The sequence below is a fragment of the Lacerta agilis genome, chromosome 11 (genome assembly GCF_009819535.1).
Source record: "Lacerta agilis isolate rLacAgi1 chromosome 11, rLacAgi1.pri, whole genome shotgun sequence".
Lineage (NCBI taxonomy): Eukaryota > Metazoa > Chordata > Lepidosauria > Squamata > Lacertidae > Lacerta > Lacerta agilis.
This window is the reverse complement of record NC_046322.1, coordinates 54633296-54649650: the sequence shown is the minus strand read 5'-3', so window position 1 is coordinate 54649650 and position 16355 is coordinate 54633296. Positions and strand designations below refer to the sequence as shown.

General features: G+C 41.0%; 1 protein-coding gene across 1 annotated transcript in view; it reads left to right on the top strand.

The window, feature by feature from the left end:
- TUT7 (terminal uridylyl transferase 7) overlaps window positions 1–16245 on the top strand; it is a 46875-nt gene extending 30630 nt beyond the window's left edge. The window contains 28 exon segments of the mRNA XM_033164853.1: window positions 194–227; window positions 230–296; window positions 298–341; window positions 1283–1369; window positions 1604–1704; window positions 3699–3756; window positions 5017–5120; window positions 5630–5719; window positions 5808–5817; window positions 5820–5924; window positions 6603–6647; window positions 6650–6672; window positions 8859–8940; window positions 8943–9034; window position 9541; window positions 11545–11613; window positions 11686–11776; window positions 12105–12174; window positions 12176–12219; window positions 12512–12540; window positions 12543–12666; window positions 12668–12712; window positions 12714–12828; window position 12950; window positions 13557–13594; window positions 13596–13619; window positions 13767–13830; window positions 15252–16245. Coding sequence (XP_033020744.1) covers window positions 194–227; window positions 230–296; window positions 298–341; window positions 1283–1369; window positions 1604–1704; window positions 3699–3756; window positions 5017–5120; window positions 5630–5719; window positions 5808–5817; window positions 5820–5924; window positions 6603–6647; window positions 6650–6672; window positions 8859–8940; window positions 8943–9034; window position 9541; window positions 11545–11613; window positions 11686–11776; window positions 12105–12174; window positions 12176–12219; window positions 12512–12540; window positions 12543–12666; window positions 12668–12712; window positions 12714–12828; window position 12950; window positions 13557–13594; window positions 13596–13619; window positions 13767–13830; window positions 15252–15319 — 1725 coding nt within the window. The 3' untranslated portion in view covers window positions 15320–16245.
- Window positions 16246–16355: the final 110 nt, after the last annotated feature.

The window sequence follows — 16355 nt, the reverse complement described above, 5'->3', positions numbered from 1 at the left end:
AGTGTCATTGAAACATGGTCTGGCCATTCCTGATAACAGATATATTCATTATCTCCCCATTTATACTTTAAGCTAGGTGATGTTTGCTGTCTCCTACCAGGCCTTTCCCCACTTATCATTTAGCAGCTTGAGAGTGTAATTTAGTTCAGAGAAGAGAAAAGTTTTAAGTATGTCTTCCTTTCTCTTGATACAGTCACCTACAGTTGTGTGTAGCCTATGTAAGCGAGAAGGCATCTAAAGAGGGACTGTCCAGAAGACTTCAAAAAAATTGAGCTAGATCCTTTGCCACCATTAACACCACTTCTTAATTACGTTGGATCAAGTGTGCATCCAGTGTTATAGTAAGTTGAGTAAACTTCATTTTAATTGAAAGTTTTTGGAAATTATTACTTGTACAAAACAAACAGGGTCAAGTATTTTTCTTAGTATTTCCCAAAATTGGGCTATTTTCTACCATTTAGAGAGTTTGGGAGTGTGTTTGCAGTCACTGGAGAAAAAGATTTCTGGAGGTAGGGTTGTAAGATGAGAGCAGAAGAAAGTTGAAGTAGTTGGAAGAATTAATTGCCTCTACCTACCTGCAATTTTCTCTGCTGCCAATCATGCCATTCCTCACCGTTTTGCAGCTATTTGGCAATTTCCAAACCAGGTCCACTACTAAGGCTGTACACTAATGCGTACTGCTTAAAACCCACGAAACAAATTTTAAAATACAGTGGTGCCCCGCTAGACGAAAATAATTCGTTCTGCGAGTATTTTCTCTAGCGGGGTTTTCGTCTAGCGAAGCGGCAATGTAAACCGCGGTTTTCGCTAGACGAAAAAAAAAGCGGAAAAAATTCGTCTTGCGAGGCAGCCCCATAGACTTTTTCATCTTGCGGGGCAGCCTCCCGCTAGACGAATGCGTTCGTCTAGCGAGTTTTTCGTCTAGCGAGGCATTCGTCTAGCGGGGCACCACTGTACACAACCATTGGGAAGTTGTATATTAATTAGCATTTAATATAAAACGTAAATTATATGTCTTTGTCTTACCACAATATAAGATACAGTCTAATCAAACTTTTGTCCAAAAATGTAGTTGTATTAGTTGTAATTGGTTCTGTTACTTTAGGCTAACAGCATTGGGTATTGCATTGTAGATTTCATATTGATGCCTCATTTCTATATACCTTCAGCCAATGAATATGTGGCACATATTATTATTATTATAGAAGAAAGTCTCTGTCTAGTGCATCTACTTGCTATCATAATTCTGCTTCTAAATGAATACATGCTGTCTCTTCCACAGAGGACTTTGCTCCAAACATTATAGAAGACCAGGCTCGTGAATATATACGGCAAAATCTTGAAAATTTCATCAGACAAGAGTTTCCAGGTGTTCTTTGTGATTATATTTATTTTCAATGTACTAAAGTAATTTTTATGATGTCCTTAGGTCACTAATCTCAATCCAGTTACTGCAGAATGTGCTTACCTAGCAGAAAATTTCAGGACATGCTTTATTTTCTTACAGCTCGCTTTCTTTATTCTTGGCCTAACTGTCCAATATTTATTACTAATGAATGCTAATGTGCTCAAATAATTCTCTGAAATACACCCTCCTTTACAGGCACTAAATTAAACTTATTTGGCTCTTCAAAGAATGGATTTGGCTTCAAGCAAAGTGATCTCGATATTTGTATGACAGTTGATGGTCTGGAAACAGCTGAGGTAGCCTTTTTAATATGAGCAACATGACAAGTACAAATAAGTGTTTTTATGGGCGATACTCAGTTGCACAGTGGGCTATTCCCTCTTCTCTTGAGGGTTCTCCAAACCTCCAGTACAGATCTTTGGGGGGGGGCAGTGCAGGGGGCAGAAGAAGGGGAGATTCATTGTGCCAGCAGAAGCCCATTCCTCTGGAAGGCATATGCTGATCTACTAAGTGTCTTTCTGAATTCCCCCCCCCCCCCCCCCCCCCCCCCCACCAGCCCTCCCCCCCAATATAATTTCCACATGCACACACAGACATGTCTGGTTAATCATAATCTATTCAGTGCAAGAAAACAAAGATTCTGATAAAAGCAGGTCCACTCTTTTAGATTCCAGATAGATTTCAGATAAAGCCACTTTTTTTTTTACATCAAAGTGGGTATCAGTAATACAATGCTGTTGTCACATTAACACCAGGATAAAACCACCTACATAGCTCCTGAAATAGTAGTGACACCTTGATCACGGTGACTGTTTATTCCTGGGGTTTAAAAAAAAATTGCACAGCTTTCATTGGCAACTACTTCAGATGTGTGAAGTGGGAAAGGAGAGTAAACAAAGTCACAACAATTTGCGCTTGAAAACGGTCTATTCGTTATGTGAATCTGGTGTAGTTGAGTACAGCAACCTATTGCACGGAAAGGCGGGAAAAAAAGACACCTGTCTCTTGCAGGCAACCTGTACATGTTAGTGCTGTTGCTTGTTCAGGATGGCTAGTCTTGAGGCATTTTCCCAATAGTAGATTGGCCGTGGTCTGTCTCTTGCAGGAAACAGAAAAAAGAGCCTTTACTGTTCTCCCCCTCCCTCCTAGCCTTAACAGGAAACTGGAATTATGAAAGGTTTCAGTGGGAAGCCCTTTGTTACATTTTACCTGGATAGCCAGACGAAAAGCTGACCAGGGCTGTGAGATGTTGGGTGCAACAGCAAGTTTATGCTTGCCGTTTTCTAAATTGGAGGTGGTAAAATCCGTATGGATTGATCCGTTACACAGTCAGGTTCATGATAGAAGAAAAGTGCAATATGAATGAGAGGACCTTTAAAAAAAAACCACATACACACACTGGGTTACATTCAGTGAAAACAAAATCGAAAATTCTTTCTAGTAGCACCTTAGAGACCAACTGAGTTTGTTCCTGGTATGAGCTTTCGTGTGCATGCACACTTCTTTCAGACACGAAAGCTCATACCAGGAACAAACTCAGTTGGTCTCTAAGGTGCTACTAGAAAGAATTTTCGATTTTGTTTTGACTATGGCAGACCAACACGGCTACCCTCCTGTAACATTCAGTGAAGTCCTGTAAGCAAAGGAGTTCTACTCACCACATTGGGAGTGGTCTTTCTCTGTGCATCCCTCCCAAATCCATTATAGTGGTACCTCGGGTTAAGAACTTAATTCGTTCTGGAGGTCTGTTGTTAACCTGAAACTGCTCTTAACCTGAAGCACCACTTTAGCTAATGGGACCTCCCACTGCCGCTGCGGCGCCAGAGCATAATTTCTGTTCTTATCCTGAATCAAAGTTCTTAACCTGAAGCATTATTTCTGTGTTAGCGGAATCTGTAACCTGAAGCATCTGTAACCTGAAGCGTCTGTAACCTGAGGTACCATTGTATATGGGTTTTACCAGGCCTCTGAAGTGATGGGGGGCACGTGTGTGAGGAAGTCCCATTTTGCAGGTGTAAATTTTGTTTTTTAATAATTAATTTTTATTAAGTTTTGCCTCTTACATAAATCTAAAAGGAAAAATAAACATTCCAACAAACAAACAAAAACATTTTGCAGGTGTAGCTTCCTGTTCCATTGGGGCAACTTCACTAAGTCTGCGGGTTGTAGCCATTGATCTGCCTATTGTAGTGCTGGCAATTGTTGGGGAATTGCCCCAAATAAGCTTTGTCGTTTGCTGTGTTTTTAAAGCTTTAAAAAAGGATTCTGATGTATTCTTTTTTTATCACAGGGACTTGACTGTATAAGGATTATTGAAGAACTTGGAAGAGTGCTCAAGAAACATTCAGGTAACTGTTGCTGAAAATTTTGTTTGTTGTTTGTTTGTTGTTTTTAAACCATGCACACAGGAACATGAATTGTCTGAGGATGTTTGTGAATTTCAGATTCTGCAGATACAAAACACTCACAAAAGGAGTTTAAATTTAGGATCAGGCCTTTGATGCACTTTAGCCACAAGCTTTCTAGTATGTCTGAAATCCACAAAGCCACTTGCATTGACTTCTCTTTGCATATCATTTATGTGATAAGTGAATGGAAAAATCTGGTATTTAGCTTAGTTATTGGTGGACTGGCCATATTCCCTGATTTAGCATGCATTCATTTGATTTTTGGTACAGAATCCTAACATTCAAATTTTTATTTTTTTACAAACCCTCCTGGATGCACAGTACTTGATAGTATTGGTCCATTTGCAAATGGCCCGTGTAGCTTCTGTGTTTCATGACTTAACTGCCATCAGCTTTCAGTCACTTGTCCATATAAAAATTTAATCAATAATAATAATAGCAATACATGGTTAAAGTCTGTTAGCCCACATATCTGCAACTCTGTCTGCCCTTAGCCATTGGCCCACAGTCAAAACGAAAACATGCAAGTTAGTTGCCATAAAGTCTGTTCTTCCAATGATCTAAAATGGTGGTGATGGAATAAACCTAACAAAAAATAGAGCACAATTAACATAGCCTTTTTCTGCATAAAATGATGAAGATATAAAATTTAGGAGGAATAATAATAATGAAGCCAGGTCTTCTTGTAGCCAGGCTGCTAGCACTTCATAGATATTTCTAAAGCTAAAAACAAGTACACTGGACAGATCTGTGTGGATTCATGTTGTTATCTTTTGGAAGAACATTGTCATTGCTAGCTTGGTCGTAGTTAATTAGGGCTGCCATACATCCGGAATCTGCCAGACATAGGCGAGATTTGTTCGCCGAAAATGGCCTCTGGGTGGAATTGTCGAAAACGGAACAAAATGTATGGGAAAACCCAGGCATATTGTAGCCCATAGCTTTAAAACTTTTGGGGCACGTTATAAGGCATTTGTAGAGTGTGCTAGCCAGGGCTTTGAGGCCTTGCCATCTCTTTTCCTGAACTGAGTGTGCTCCGGAATACACTCAGCACTCCCCTGTGGGTGTAAATTGCAGAAAAAGATCGATAGTAGTGGGCAAGTTGTCTGTCTTCTGTTACTGTTCTTCACATAGAGGAATCCCTGATAAGCTTCCATGGAACCCTAGGCTTCCTAAATCTGCATTTTTGTACTTCCATAGGTCTAAGAAATATATTACCGATAACAACTGCTAAAGTGCCAATTGTCAAGTTCTTTCACGTACGAAGTGGTCTTGAAGTAGACATCAGCTTGTATAATACATTGGTAAGAACATCTCCTAGTTGAAATTCAAGCACTTCTTCAAATAGCCACTGAAGATCATAGCAAATGGGATATGAGGCTACTGTCTCTGTTATGGAGGAAAAAGAGCTTTCCAAATTACATTGATGTTGAACAGAAATGGGGTTCATGTGGACAACTGATCAACAGAGTTGGGGGGGGGGAAGATGTCAAGGTAGTCACTTCAGCGTCTTGTAGAAATGACTCATATTAAAATCTGTCCAAACATACACTATGATTTTGAGCATATTTTTGATGAAATTGTGTGTTTTATTCACTTGGTGTTTTTTAAAACAAGGTTGTTTAATTTTTAGATAGCAAGTTAAAAGAAATTGTGGTTGTGGTGTACATGCGCATTCCACATTCCAATTGCATGCTTCTGAAATAATGCTCTGTTTCTGTTGATTGAGGTATTTCAGAGAGCTTTCCAAGTCATAGAGTTGCTCTCCTCCTTCACCAATCCATCTCAAAATTCTAATTTTATTTCTTTCTAGGCTCTGCATAACACAAGACTCTTGTCCTCTTATGCAGCTATTGATCCAAGAGTAAAATATCTCTGCTATACAATGAAAGTCTTCACAAAGGTACATCAATGTTCTAGTTAACTGGGGGAGAAAAAGGGACACCCGTCAAGTTTTCCCACTAATTTCTACCCCCCCCATCTCTTTTCAGATGTGTGATATTGTGCATCTAGAGGCAGCCTATCTTCCTATGCCTATACTCTTATGGTGCTCTATTTCCTTCAGCAGAGAAACCCTCCTGTCATTCCTGTTCTTCAAGAGGTACACAATTTAAGCCTGTGTTTTGTGTCTGTGTGTCTGTGTGTGTGCAGGGATGCGGGTGGTGCTGTGGGTTAAACCACAGAGCCTAGGGCTTGTCGATCAGGTTGGTGGTTCGAATCCCCGTGATGGGATGAGTTCCCGTTGCTCGGTCCCAGCTCCTGCCCACCTAGCAGTTCGAAAGCACGTCAAAGTACAAGTAGATAAATAGGTACAGCTCCGGCAGGAAGGTAAACGACGTTTCCGTGCGCTGCTCTAGTTTGCCAAAAGTGGCTTAGTCATGCTGGCCACATGACCCGGAAGCTGTATGCCAGCTCCCTCGGCCAATAAAGCGAGATGAGCACCGCAACCCCAGAGTTGTCCACTACTGGACCTAATGGTTGGGGTACCTTTACCTTTACCTTTTGTGTGTGTGTGTGTGTGTGTACAACATTGTGCATAGGGACTTCGCCTTGCCCTCCTCCTTATAGCCCCTACAAACACTCAAAAATGCTCTGCACTGCTGGGACAGATTTTGGGGATGCAGTGGGAGCTGGGAAGAGAGGAGAGTGAAGTCCTGTTGCAGAACTGGAATTTCGTTTGCACAGCATTGGATTCTACCCTGTTATGCTTGCACACTCACTTGAAAACATCTCAAAAGCACTAAGCTCCTGCCTGATAGTCTTAATATTTATTTTCTTAGATTTACCAGAGCCAAAGAAACCTGAAATTCTAGTTGATGGCTGGAATGTCTATTCTTTGACAAAACAGATGAACTGGTGAGTCTGGCTAATACGAAAACAACTCTGCTATGTATCTTAGAAAACTTAACACTCCTAACCTCTTTAATGAGGTCAAACTGACCATGGGAAATTGGGGAAAAGATAAGTAAGTTTGCTCAGACTTAACAAATATGTTACCTTGTGTTTCATGAGTCCCAGTTGTAACTTTTATAAACTGCAGAGGACATTGTGTCATTTTACCTCAATTGTGTGAATGAGAAAAGGGCAGTACTGTGCTCATAAGATCCTAAAGATCTAGTGGCCTCTTAAAATGGGTATCTGAAGAAGTGTTGCATGCACACAAAAGCTCATACCAAGAACAAACTTAGTTGGTCTTTAAGGTGCAACTGGAAAGATTTTATTTTATTTTTTATTTTGTCTTAAAATGATGTTTACATTATTCATTAATATTATGTCAGCAGATACTTAGATCAGAACCAGTTCTGTTCATCTTCTTCATTCATTGCATTTATCTACTGCCTTTTTGCCAAGATAGAAAGAAAATATTATGAGAGCATACACAGTGAAATGTAGTATGTGTTGGTGACAAGGAAAAAAACATAGATAGAAAAGGAGTTTGGGACAAGTCTTATTTGGTGAGAGATTTTAAATAAAAAATAGTCAACAAAGTGTGGAAATATAGTCTGTTAGACCTTTGAAATACAGTATGCCCTTCTAAGTTCCTTCCAAAGATTCCCTCTTTCCCTTGCATAGAAAAAGACCACATGTTTGATAAGAGAAAAATGGTTTACTTATAAACTGTCCAGAGGTCAGATTCATTTTTGCAAAGGCAGTAAAACTTAGTTTAATTCCAAACTGGTGAAAGTTCCTGAATTATTGGTACAGGAACTTGAAAAAGAGGCTTTTTAGAGCCATGTGGCTGGAGGCAGCAGCTCAGAACTCTCTGCACACTGGAGTTCACATGTAGGGTAGAGGGAAACAAAGGCTTGATTACAGTGGTGCCTCGCAAGACGAAATTAATTCGTTCCGCAAGACTCTTCGTCTTGCGGAAATTTCGTCTTGCGAGGCACCTTTTCCCATAGGAACGCATTAAAATGTAATTAATGCGTTCCTATGGGGAAAATGTCCAGGGGCCCCTCCCGACCGGCACCGGAGCCACGCCACGCCGCGTTTTAAGACTGCAGTGAGCAAACAGCTGCGCTGCTGTTCGCTCACTGCAGTCTTAAAACGCGGCGCCGTGCGGCTCCGTTGCCGGTCGGGAGGGGGCCGTGGGATCACGCCTGCCATCTTTGGGGGCGGGCGTGATCCCACGGCCCCCTCCCGACCGGCACCGGCGTCGCGCGGCGCCGGCTTACAGTGGTACCTCGCCAGACGAATTCGTCTTGCGAAAAACAGGCATAGACGAATTCGTCTCGCGAGTCAACTAAAAACTCGCAAAACCCTTTCGTTTTGCGAGTTTTTCATTGTGCGAGGCATTCCTCTTGCGGGGTACCACTGTATTAGTAATTCCCAAGGTGAGCTAAGCCTGGCAGGAGCCTGGTCTTAACCCCTTCATTGCATTAATTAGACTTAAACGCTATCCCACAGAACATTGTTGATTTACTTAAGTATTAGTTTATGTGTGTGCAAAAATATCACTACAAAGGTTTTGGGGAGTTAATAAAAGTAAGACCCTAACAAACCCCTTACAAACCTGAATTGTGGTGTATATATTTAGCAGTTGGAACCTTCTTTACATGAACCATCAAAACTGTTTCATTCTTATCACACCTATTTGCAGAATTCATGTTGGTAATGTTTGCCAATCAGATAGATGGGGTCATTTTAACCCATCATTTATTTGGTAGCTCGTGATTGGCAAAATATTGCAGCCAGATCTGAGGATCTCAGCAGGCACAAGATTTACTAGCAGCTCTCAGTTAGGAACCCTCCAATTTATTTAATTAGTAGAAGACTTGTACCCATCCTTTCAATTGAATGCGGCTTATGATAATTGTAATAATTTACACAAACACAAATCCAATACCTTGACAACCCAACAGCCCCCTGGATAGAGCTGGGGTTTGCTTCTCTTTAGCCTGGCAGCCCAAGATAACTGTCAATTGACCCTTTCTAAAGGTTGGAACAATTCACACATCTAGGCAAAGAGTGACAAGCGATCAGTAATTGCATGCTATTGTCTACACCTGAAAAAGATATATACATATATATTTCACTTCCAGCCTGAAGTTTGGCCAGACTTTGGTAAAAACAAAGAATCCATTGGTGAATTATGGCTAGGACTTCTCCGTTTCTACACTGAAGAATTGATTTTAAAGAGCACGTTATCTGCATCCGAAGAAAAAGTTTGCTTACAACATTCAAGAAGCAGTGGACTTCAAAATACATAGTTATTGAAGTATTCCTCTAAATTATGAGAGCTTTATTCATCATTCAACAAATATATTTGCACAACGTGGCCAAGTTTGGTGAAATGCTTATTTCTGTGTGGGGGCGTAATACAGTTTAAAGGTCTGTCGGTACAGGCAGCAACTGCTCGAAGGAATTTGCATTATAGCAACCTGTTCAAAGCCAGTTGTACTGGCAAATGAGTTTTAAAAATACACCACGAGCTGCTGCATGAACACGGTATCATGAGCTGTTATACTGCAGTTATTGGATACTGACCGTAGACTAGCAGTGCCTTGGCACAACTGCCACTTTGCTCAGCTGAATAGAGAGTGGACCTAGCACCCTTACCAGCAGGGGTTGGGAAGAGACGGCAAGACACCCCAGGTCTGCTGCTTCAGCACTGAGTGGAGAGCCCCGCCTGCGTGAGCACAGATGAGATCACTGACTTGCCCAGACATTCTGTCCACTTGACAGTAATGCATCTTCACAGTTGCTTCTGATGCCTCTGGGAAGGGTGCCACATTTCACTTTTATTCTTTGACACTCAGCTGTGGAAGCTTCTAGTACATGAAAAAGCTGCCCCCACACATTGAGATTGAGGTAGGCTAGGCATTATGGGATGCGGGTGGTGCTGTGGTCTAAACCAGGGTTTTTCAACCACTGTTCCGCGGCACACTAGTGTGCCGCGAGATGTCGCCTGGTGTGCCGTGGGAAAATTGAAAAATTCAAGAGAATTACTTATATATAGTCAATATAGGCACAGAGTTAAATTTTTTAACATTTTCTAAATGGTGGTGCCTTGTGATTTTTTTCATGAAACAAGTGTGCCTTTGCCCAAAAAAGGTTGAAAAAACACTGGTCTAAACACTGAGCCCCCTTGGGCTTGCCGATCAGAAGGTTGGCGGTTTGAATCCACACAACGGGGTGAGCTCCTATTGCTCTGTCCCAGCTCCTGCCTACCTAGCAGTTCGAAAGCACGCCAGTGCAAGTAGATAAATAGGTACCACTTGGTGGGAAGGTAAGTGGTGTTTCCGTGCGCTCCTGGTGTTCACGGTGTTCCGTTGCGCCAGAAGCAGTTTAGTCTGCTGGCCACATGTCCTGGAAAGCTGTCTGTGGACAAACACCGGCTCCGTCAGCCAGAAAGCAAGATGAGTGCCGCAACCCCATAGTTGCCTTTGTTTGGACTTAACCATCCAGGGGTCCTTTACCTTTACTTTTAGCTAGGCGTTGTGTTAAACATGGGAATGTGAGATATAGGGGAAGGAAACACCAATAGACCCCAAGTTAGGTAAAGGTAAAGTTAAGTCCGTCGCGAAATGACTCTGGGGTTGCAGCGCTAATCTCGCTTTACTGGCCGAGGGAGCCAAGGTTTGTCCGCAGACAGTTTTTCCGGTTCATGTGGCCAGCATGACTAAGCCGCTTCTAGCGAAACCAGAGCAGCCTCTGAAACACCATTTACCTTCCTGCAGAGTGGTACCTATTTATCTACTTGCCCTTTGGACGTGCTTTCAAACTGCTAGGTTGGCAGGAGCTGGCACCAAGCAACGGGAGCTCACCCCATCACGGGGATTCGAACTGCCGACCTACGATCGGCAAGCCCAAGAGGCTCAGTGGTTTAGACTGCAGTGCCACCCCGCATCCCGAGACCCCAAGTTAGATTGGTATATAAAGTGGACGGATAGAAGTGTTTTGTAGTATGCCCACATTGGACTCTGAACCTGCTTCCGGTGATCCTCTCTTCTGTGTGTCTTATGAGGTTTGTCAAGGGCCATGCTAGGCATGTGTATGGAACATCGAAGGGTAGCCTTTTCTCACTCCAGCTTTCTGGCATATCTTGTTGCCTTGATTGCATTTGTTCTAGCTGCCCTTGAATAGACTTGGAATACTACTGGCCAGCTGTTGGGAGCTCATGCTGGTAATCCCCAAGTGACTAGTTCTTGTTTGGCCGTGCAGTGTTATCTATATAATCCCTGCCTCTCTATTCTTAATAAACTAGTAAATACAAGGATCGGGCATGCTTTTCTGGGGGTTCTTTTTTCTGCCTGCTCCCTCTGACTGTGAATTACTATACAGGTGTCTCCCGACTTGTGTGCAATCAGCATGCACACTTCCACTCACACTTGCGCTGTTTTCGGCGCTGAAAGGTGATATGGCGGGGGCGGAACAGGGGAATCTCCACCTCGCTCTGCGTGGTGGCCACAAATGGAACCCCTGAGTAAGTAGGGGTTCCCCTGTACTACTGTTTTTTCCTCCTCTATACATTTTTTTGCAATAAAATGATTGGCTTAGTTTTTTCAGTTTGAACAACTGTTACTTTATCTGTTGAAGGTTTTTCATCTTCTTGTCATCAAAATCTCTTTGTACATGAGAAGGGAAAGAAATCTGTTTTATGAAAGTGGCTCAGTGTTAAAAATGTAACCAGCATTTCCCATTAGTTTTTTTGTTCTTTGGATTCTGTTTGTTCACAAGCTATTTTAATATGGATTTTGTTTAAAACCTACAACACTCTTCTTGCAGATCCTTTCGACCTGAATCACAATCTTGGAGCTGGTTTGTCAAGAAAAGTAAGGGATTGCCATAAATTATGTTGTACAGAGATACACTTTTATCTGACTCGTTTCCATTTAATTGATCATTGTTTTGTTTTGATTACTCTAGTGACAAACTTTATAATGAAGGCTTTTATAAATGGTAGGAGGGTGTTTGGCACCCCGGTTAGAGGATTTCCTAAAGAATATTCTTCCAAATGGTGAGTGTGTTAGAAATCTAACAACCTTTTATTAAGATGTTCTATGTTGTGTTGAACTGCATTACAATTTGAATTATATAGATAAGAAATAAAATTACCTATAATAATAAAGTTTAAAATCATTATGAATATTTAATATGGACTCACTGCAAACTACCTGAATTCAGCTTGTGAGCCACACTTTGGGAACCCTCTCTTAGATGCTTCACTAGTCATTGCTGAAATTTTAAAACCCAGGAATATGCAACCAGTAGTGTTGCTTATTTTATATTAGTCAGAAAGAATTGCCCCATTTCAGTTCAATGCTAACATTTTGTATTTTTATTAGGAATATTTTTTGACCCAGAGTGCTGACAGAAGGCGAACTGGCCCCAAATGATAGATGTTGCAGGATTTGTTGGTAAAATTGGGCATTTCATGAAAGACTGTCCCATGCGGAGAAAGTAAGTACACTTTGCGTTGCTGAAGGATAATATGCCTCTGATTGTGCAAATGTTTTTTTACTGACTGCAGACATAATGTTCCCATTTCCTAACATTGTTAGTGGATTGGAAATACTATGAGTGAACTGGGGAACACTGGATGTGAAGCCCCTTGGTGTAGTATTTCTTAGCACCATATAAATGCTTTAGTGTGACATTTAGCAAGCCTTAAGGGGATTTTAGTACAATTTTTTTCATATTCAGGCTGCCTTAAGAGAAATCTAACTGTGATTCATGCATTCTTAGGACCCAGAAGACGGCATGAGAGTGAAGATCTTAAAAACAAAGATATGCAGAAAACAAAGAAAAAAGAAGTAAAGAGGAAAAAGAGACCCCCGTTAAAACTGCAGAAAGAGATGTCTTGCTAAAAGATGGGAGATTGCAAATATGTACACCTAACAAAAACAAATGGGTAGGGAGCAATGGAAACTGCAAAAGAGAAGACTCCAAGCAGCCAGTAGAGAAATGGAGCGACAGGAAGACAGAGAAAAGCGTTGCTTTATTTGTGGAAGGGAAGGACATATTAAAAAAGAGTGCCCTCAGCACAAAGGAGCTGCAGGTATACAGCAGGTTTAAGAAGGTCAACTGGGGATTTTAATGACACCTGTGGCCTTTTCTTTTCTTTGAAGAAGAGGGCAACCAATATGATGTTGCTTTTTTTAATTTTCAAGAAACAGGATATAAGCTTAAGCGTAACATTATCAAAACAATTAGTTCCCCCTCCTCCCACAACAGATGAATGCAGTAAATTGTCCCATAAAAACATCTCTAAAGTTGTGGTTCTGAAATACTGTTCAGTAAAGAGAGTAAATGTTTTCAGATGTTTGTTTAATTTCTAGGAGTGGCTGGTAGCTTTTTAACCATTTCCCTGTTGAAAAGCTCCTCCTCCGAAGCTGTTTTCTTCCCCCTTAGGAAAATATATATTTGTGTGTGTGTGTGTGTGTGTGTGTGTGTGTAAAAGCCGCCCTACGATATGCAATATTTCAAGGGAGCGTGGGGCAAGGAAAGCCCCTACTTCAAATGGCAGCCTTGGTGGTTGTCAGATACAAAGCCGGGGGGGGGGGGTTAATTATTTTTTTAAAAAAAAATCAGAACTGCCCTGAAGGGAGAAAAAATATTTTGAAAGTTCACCTTGTCATGCTTTTTACTGTTCCAATTAATAGGTAGATTATTTTTTTTAATCCTTTAGGGACTGCAATTGTTGGATATTCATCTCAACCTTCCCAAAGTAGATTTTTTTTGTTTTAACAGATAAATTTTAATCTCATTAGATTTTAACTTTCCTAGGTGCCTTGAAGTTGAAAGTCAATGTGGGTCCCCTTTATCCAGTGCTGTTTAAGCACTCTGGTCGATTGAATCAGGTAAACAGTTTTAACATGTGTGATTTATTTTTTTAAGTAAAAAATTAACTTTTGTCTGCGTAGCACAATTCATATTTTAAATTTATGCTGCTATTACATCTTGCAGTAACTATCTTCAAATGGTCACTTGTGGCTTTTCTTTTTAAGGGACTGCTTTTACAAGAAGAAAAAAAGAAACAGAAAGGAAGAATATTCTTGAGTCCCCAGTCAGGTTTGTGAACTAGAATTGGCCTATGCATAGCACTCTGCAAGCATAACAATCAGCTAGTCGTTTGGTGTACTGGATCATTCTTCACAGGACTTCACAAGTCACTTGCATAGCACTCCACCAGTCACATTCTTTACCTGTGGGGCTACTTTGAAGGTGACCCGGAAACTGCAATAATCCAGAATGCGGCAGCTAGACTGGTGACTGGGAGTGGCCGCCGGGACCATATAACACTGGTCCTGAGAGATCTGCATTGGCTCCCAGTACGTTTCCAAGCACAGTTCAAAGTGTTGGTGCTGGCCTTTAAAGCCCTAAATGGCCTTGGTCCAGTATACCTGAAGGAGCATCTCCAACCCTGTCGTTCAGCCAGGACACTGAGGTCCAGCTCCAAGGGCCTTCTGGTGGTTCCTCATTGCAAGAAGTGAGGTTACAGGGAACCAGGCAGAGGGCCTTCTGGGTAGTGGTGCCCGCCCCTGTGGAACGCCTCCATCAGATGTCAAGGAAATAAGCAGCTATCCTATTTTTAAAAGACATCTGAAGGCAGCCCTGTTTAGGGAAGTTTTAATATGTAATGCTGTATGTTTTTAAACACTCGATTGGGACCCGCCCAGAGTGGCTGGGGAGACTCAGGCAGATGGGCGGGGTATAAATAATAAATTGTTATTATTATTATTATTATTATTATTATTATTATTATAACCTGTCCCACTCTTGGTGCCATGTTTATCAGGTGTAGGATAGGTGGGTGTGACATGGCAAAAATAGCCCTGCAGGACAAATGGGGAAGTCTTGTGGGCCAGAGCTTCCCCACCCTGGTCTAGAAGAACCAACAGAGTTGTGTTCCCGTCTCCTTCCATCCGAGTGATCAAGACAGCACTAGTAAATAACAAAACAGGCCTTAAATCAGTTGAAATAGATCCAGACAAAGCCTTATCCCAGAATGCCTGCATTTGCACGGCCATCACCACTCAAGCACTTCAACAAAGAATGGGACACTTGCAGCTTTCCAATAGCTGCTGTAATATTTGACATCTACAGAGGCTTTGTATGCAGCGCTAGATTGGAATCTTTAAGAGAGAAAAATTAGTGTCAGAATGTATGGGCTGAATAACAGACACAAGAAAGGAATACAGAAGTGGAGGCATGCTGTTGCCATTGGATGGTGATAAATATACCTTGAGATCATGACAGAGATGTGCTTAGAGAGAAAAAAAGAAGGTGCTTTAGTGTAGATGTGTAACAGGAGGTTCCAGTCAAAGTCATGGTGGGTAGCTTGGAATAGACCTGGAAGTGTCCAAGTGCCCTGTTTTTCTTGGCTCTGCTGAGTTTGCATACTGTAAACTAAAAACGTGTGTTACTAAAAAGTTAACTAGTTTGGTTTTCTACCGTTTATTCATTTTTGTGTTCTTTCTCCCCATATACAGGTAGCCTTTCCAGTAAATATATGACTCAGGGAAAAGCTTCACAGAAGAGGCCTCATCAAGATTCATGAGGGATTGAAGCACTCTTAAGTTGCAATACAGACCGTCCATTTCCTTAAATGTTTATTTTCTTTATAGCCTCCAGGTTCACAAAACAGCAGCACAAACAATCTTCAACATAAGTTTAAAGAAAACACATTTTATTTTAATTAAATTGCTAAAGATAAAAAGCAATGGATTTTAATGTTTGTTCATACCATGAATCCCAGCTCTTAATAGATGAGCATTTTAATAGAAAACCATGTTTTTGTATTTACTAGGTAAAACATGTAGATCAGGGAGGTTCCTAACTCAAACCACTTCTAAGAGTTTCTACATTCGATCAGAATGTTTTGAGTGCACTTTAAATGATGTGCAAGCCAAATATAGTGTCTCCTCAAAATAGTATATTTGAAGGATTAAAAGGGTATTTATTAATTATGATCATTTACTGATCCTTGTGTAAAGTGTTTTGAAATGTTTCTGGATTGCTACTGCCGTATTTGCAAATATTTTAATCTGTGGGGAGCTAACACATGGACGTAAGTAAACTTTTATGTAAAATCTCTGTAGAAAGCAGTGCCATTGAATGAATCCCTTTGTTGTTTTATGGTATGATATGCTGCTGTGCTTCTGTACGGAGAGGCTGAGAGGGCTGGTTCTGTTTGCTGCTGCTGTAATATTTCCCATTGTCTGCAACACACACAAAAACACAAAACTCCTATAAGGAAACAAGAGGTATATTTGGCAGTTAAATGAATCCACTTCTGCTTTATTGAAAAGTGAAGAAGAACCATGAAGTAGACAAGGATTTGCTTTTTTTATTGTCATCAAGGCTTAATGTCAGGTTTTCTGGATATGGTACATCATACCCTTTCCAGGAACAATATACAGCAAAAAATTAAGCCACTGTTATTATGACCTTGAAATAAACCAACCAAGTGAAAACTTTAAAGTTCCTTTTTTGTATTGTATGAATCTTAAAGAAGATTTATTTATTAGTTACTCATCCTCTGAATGTATCCTTCCAAGGCAGGTTACACAAACATTAGACTTTACATTTTTTTT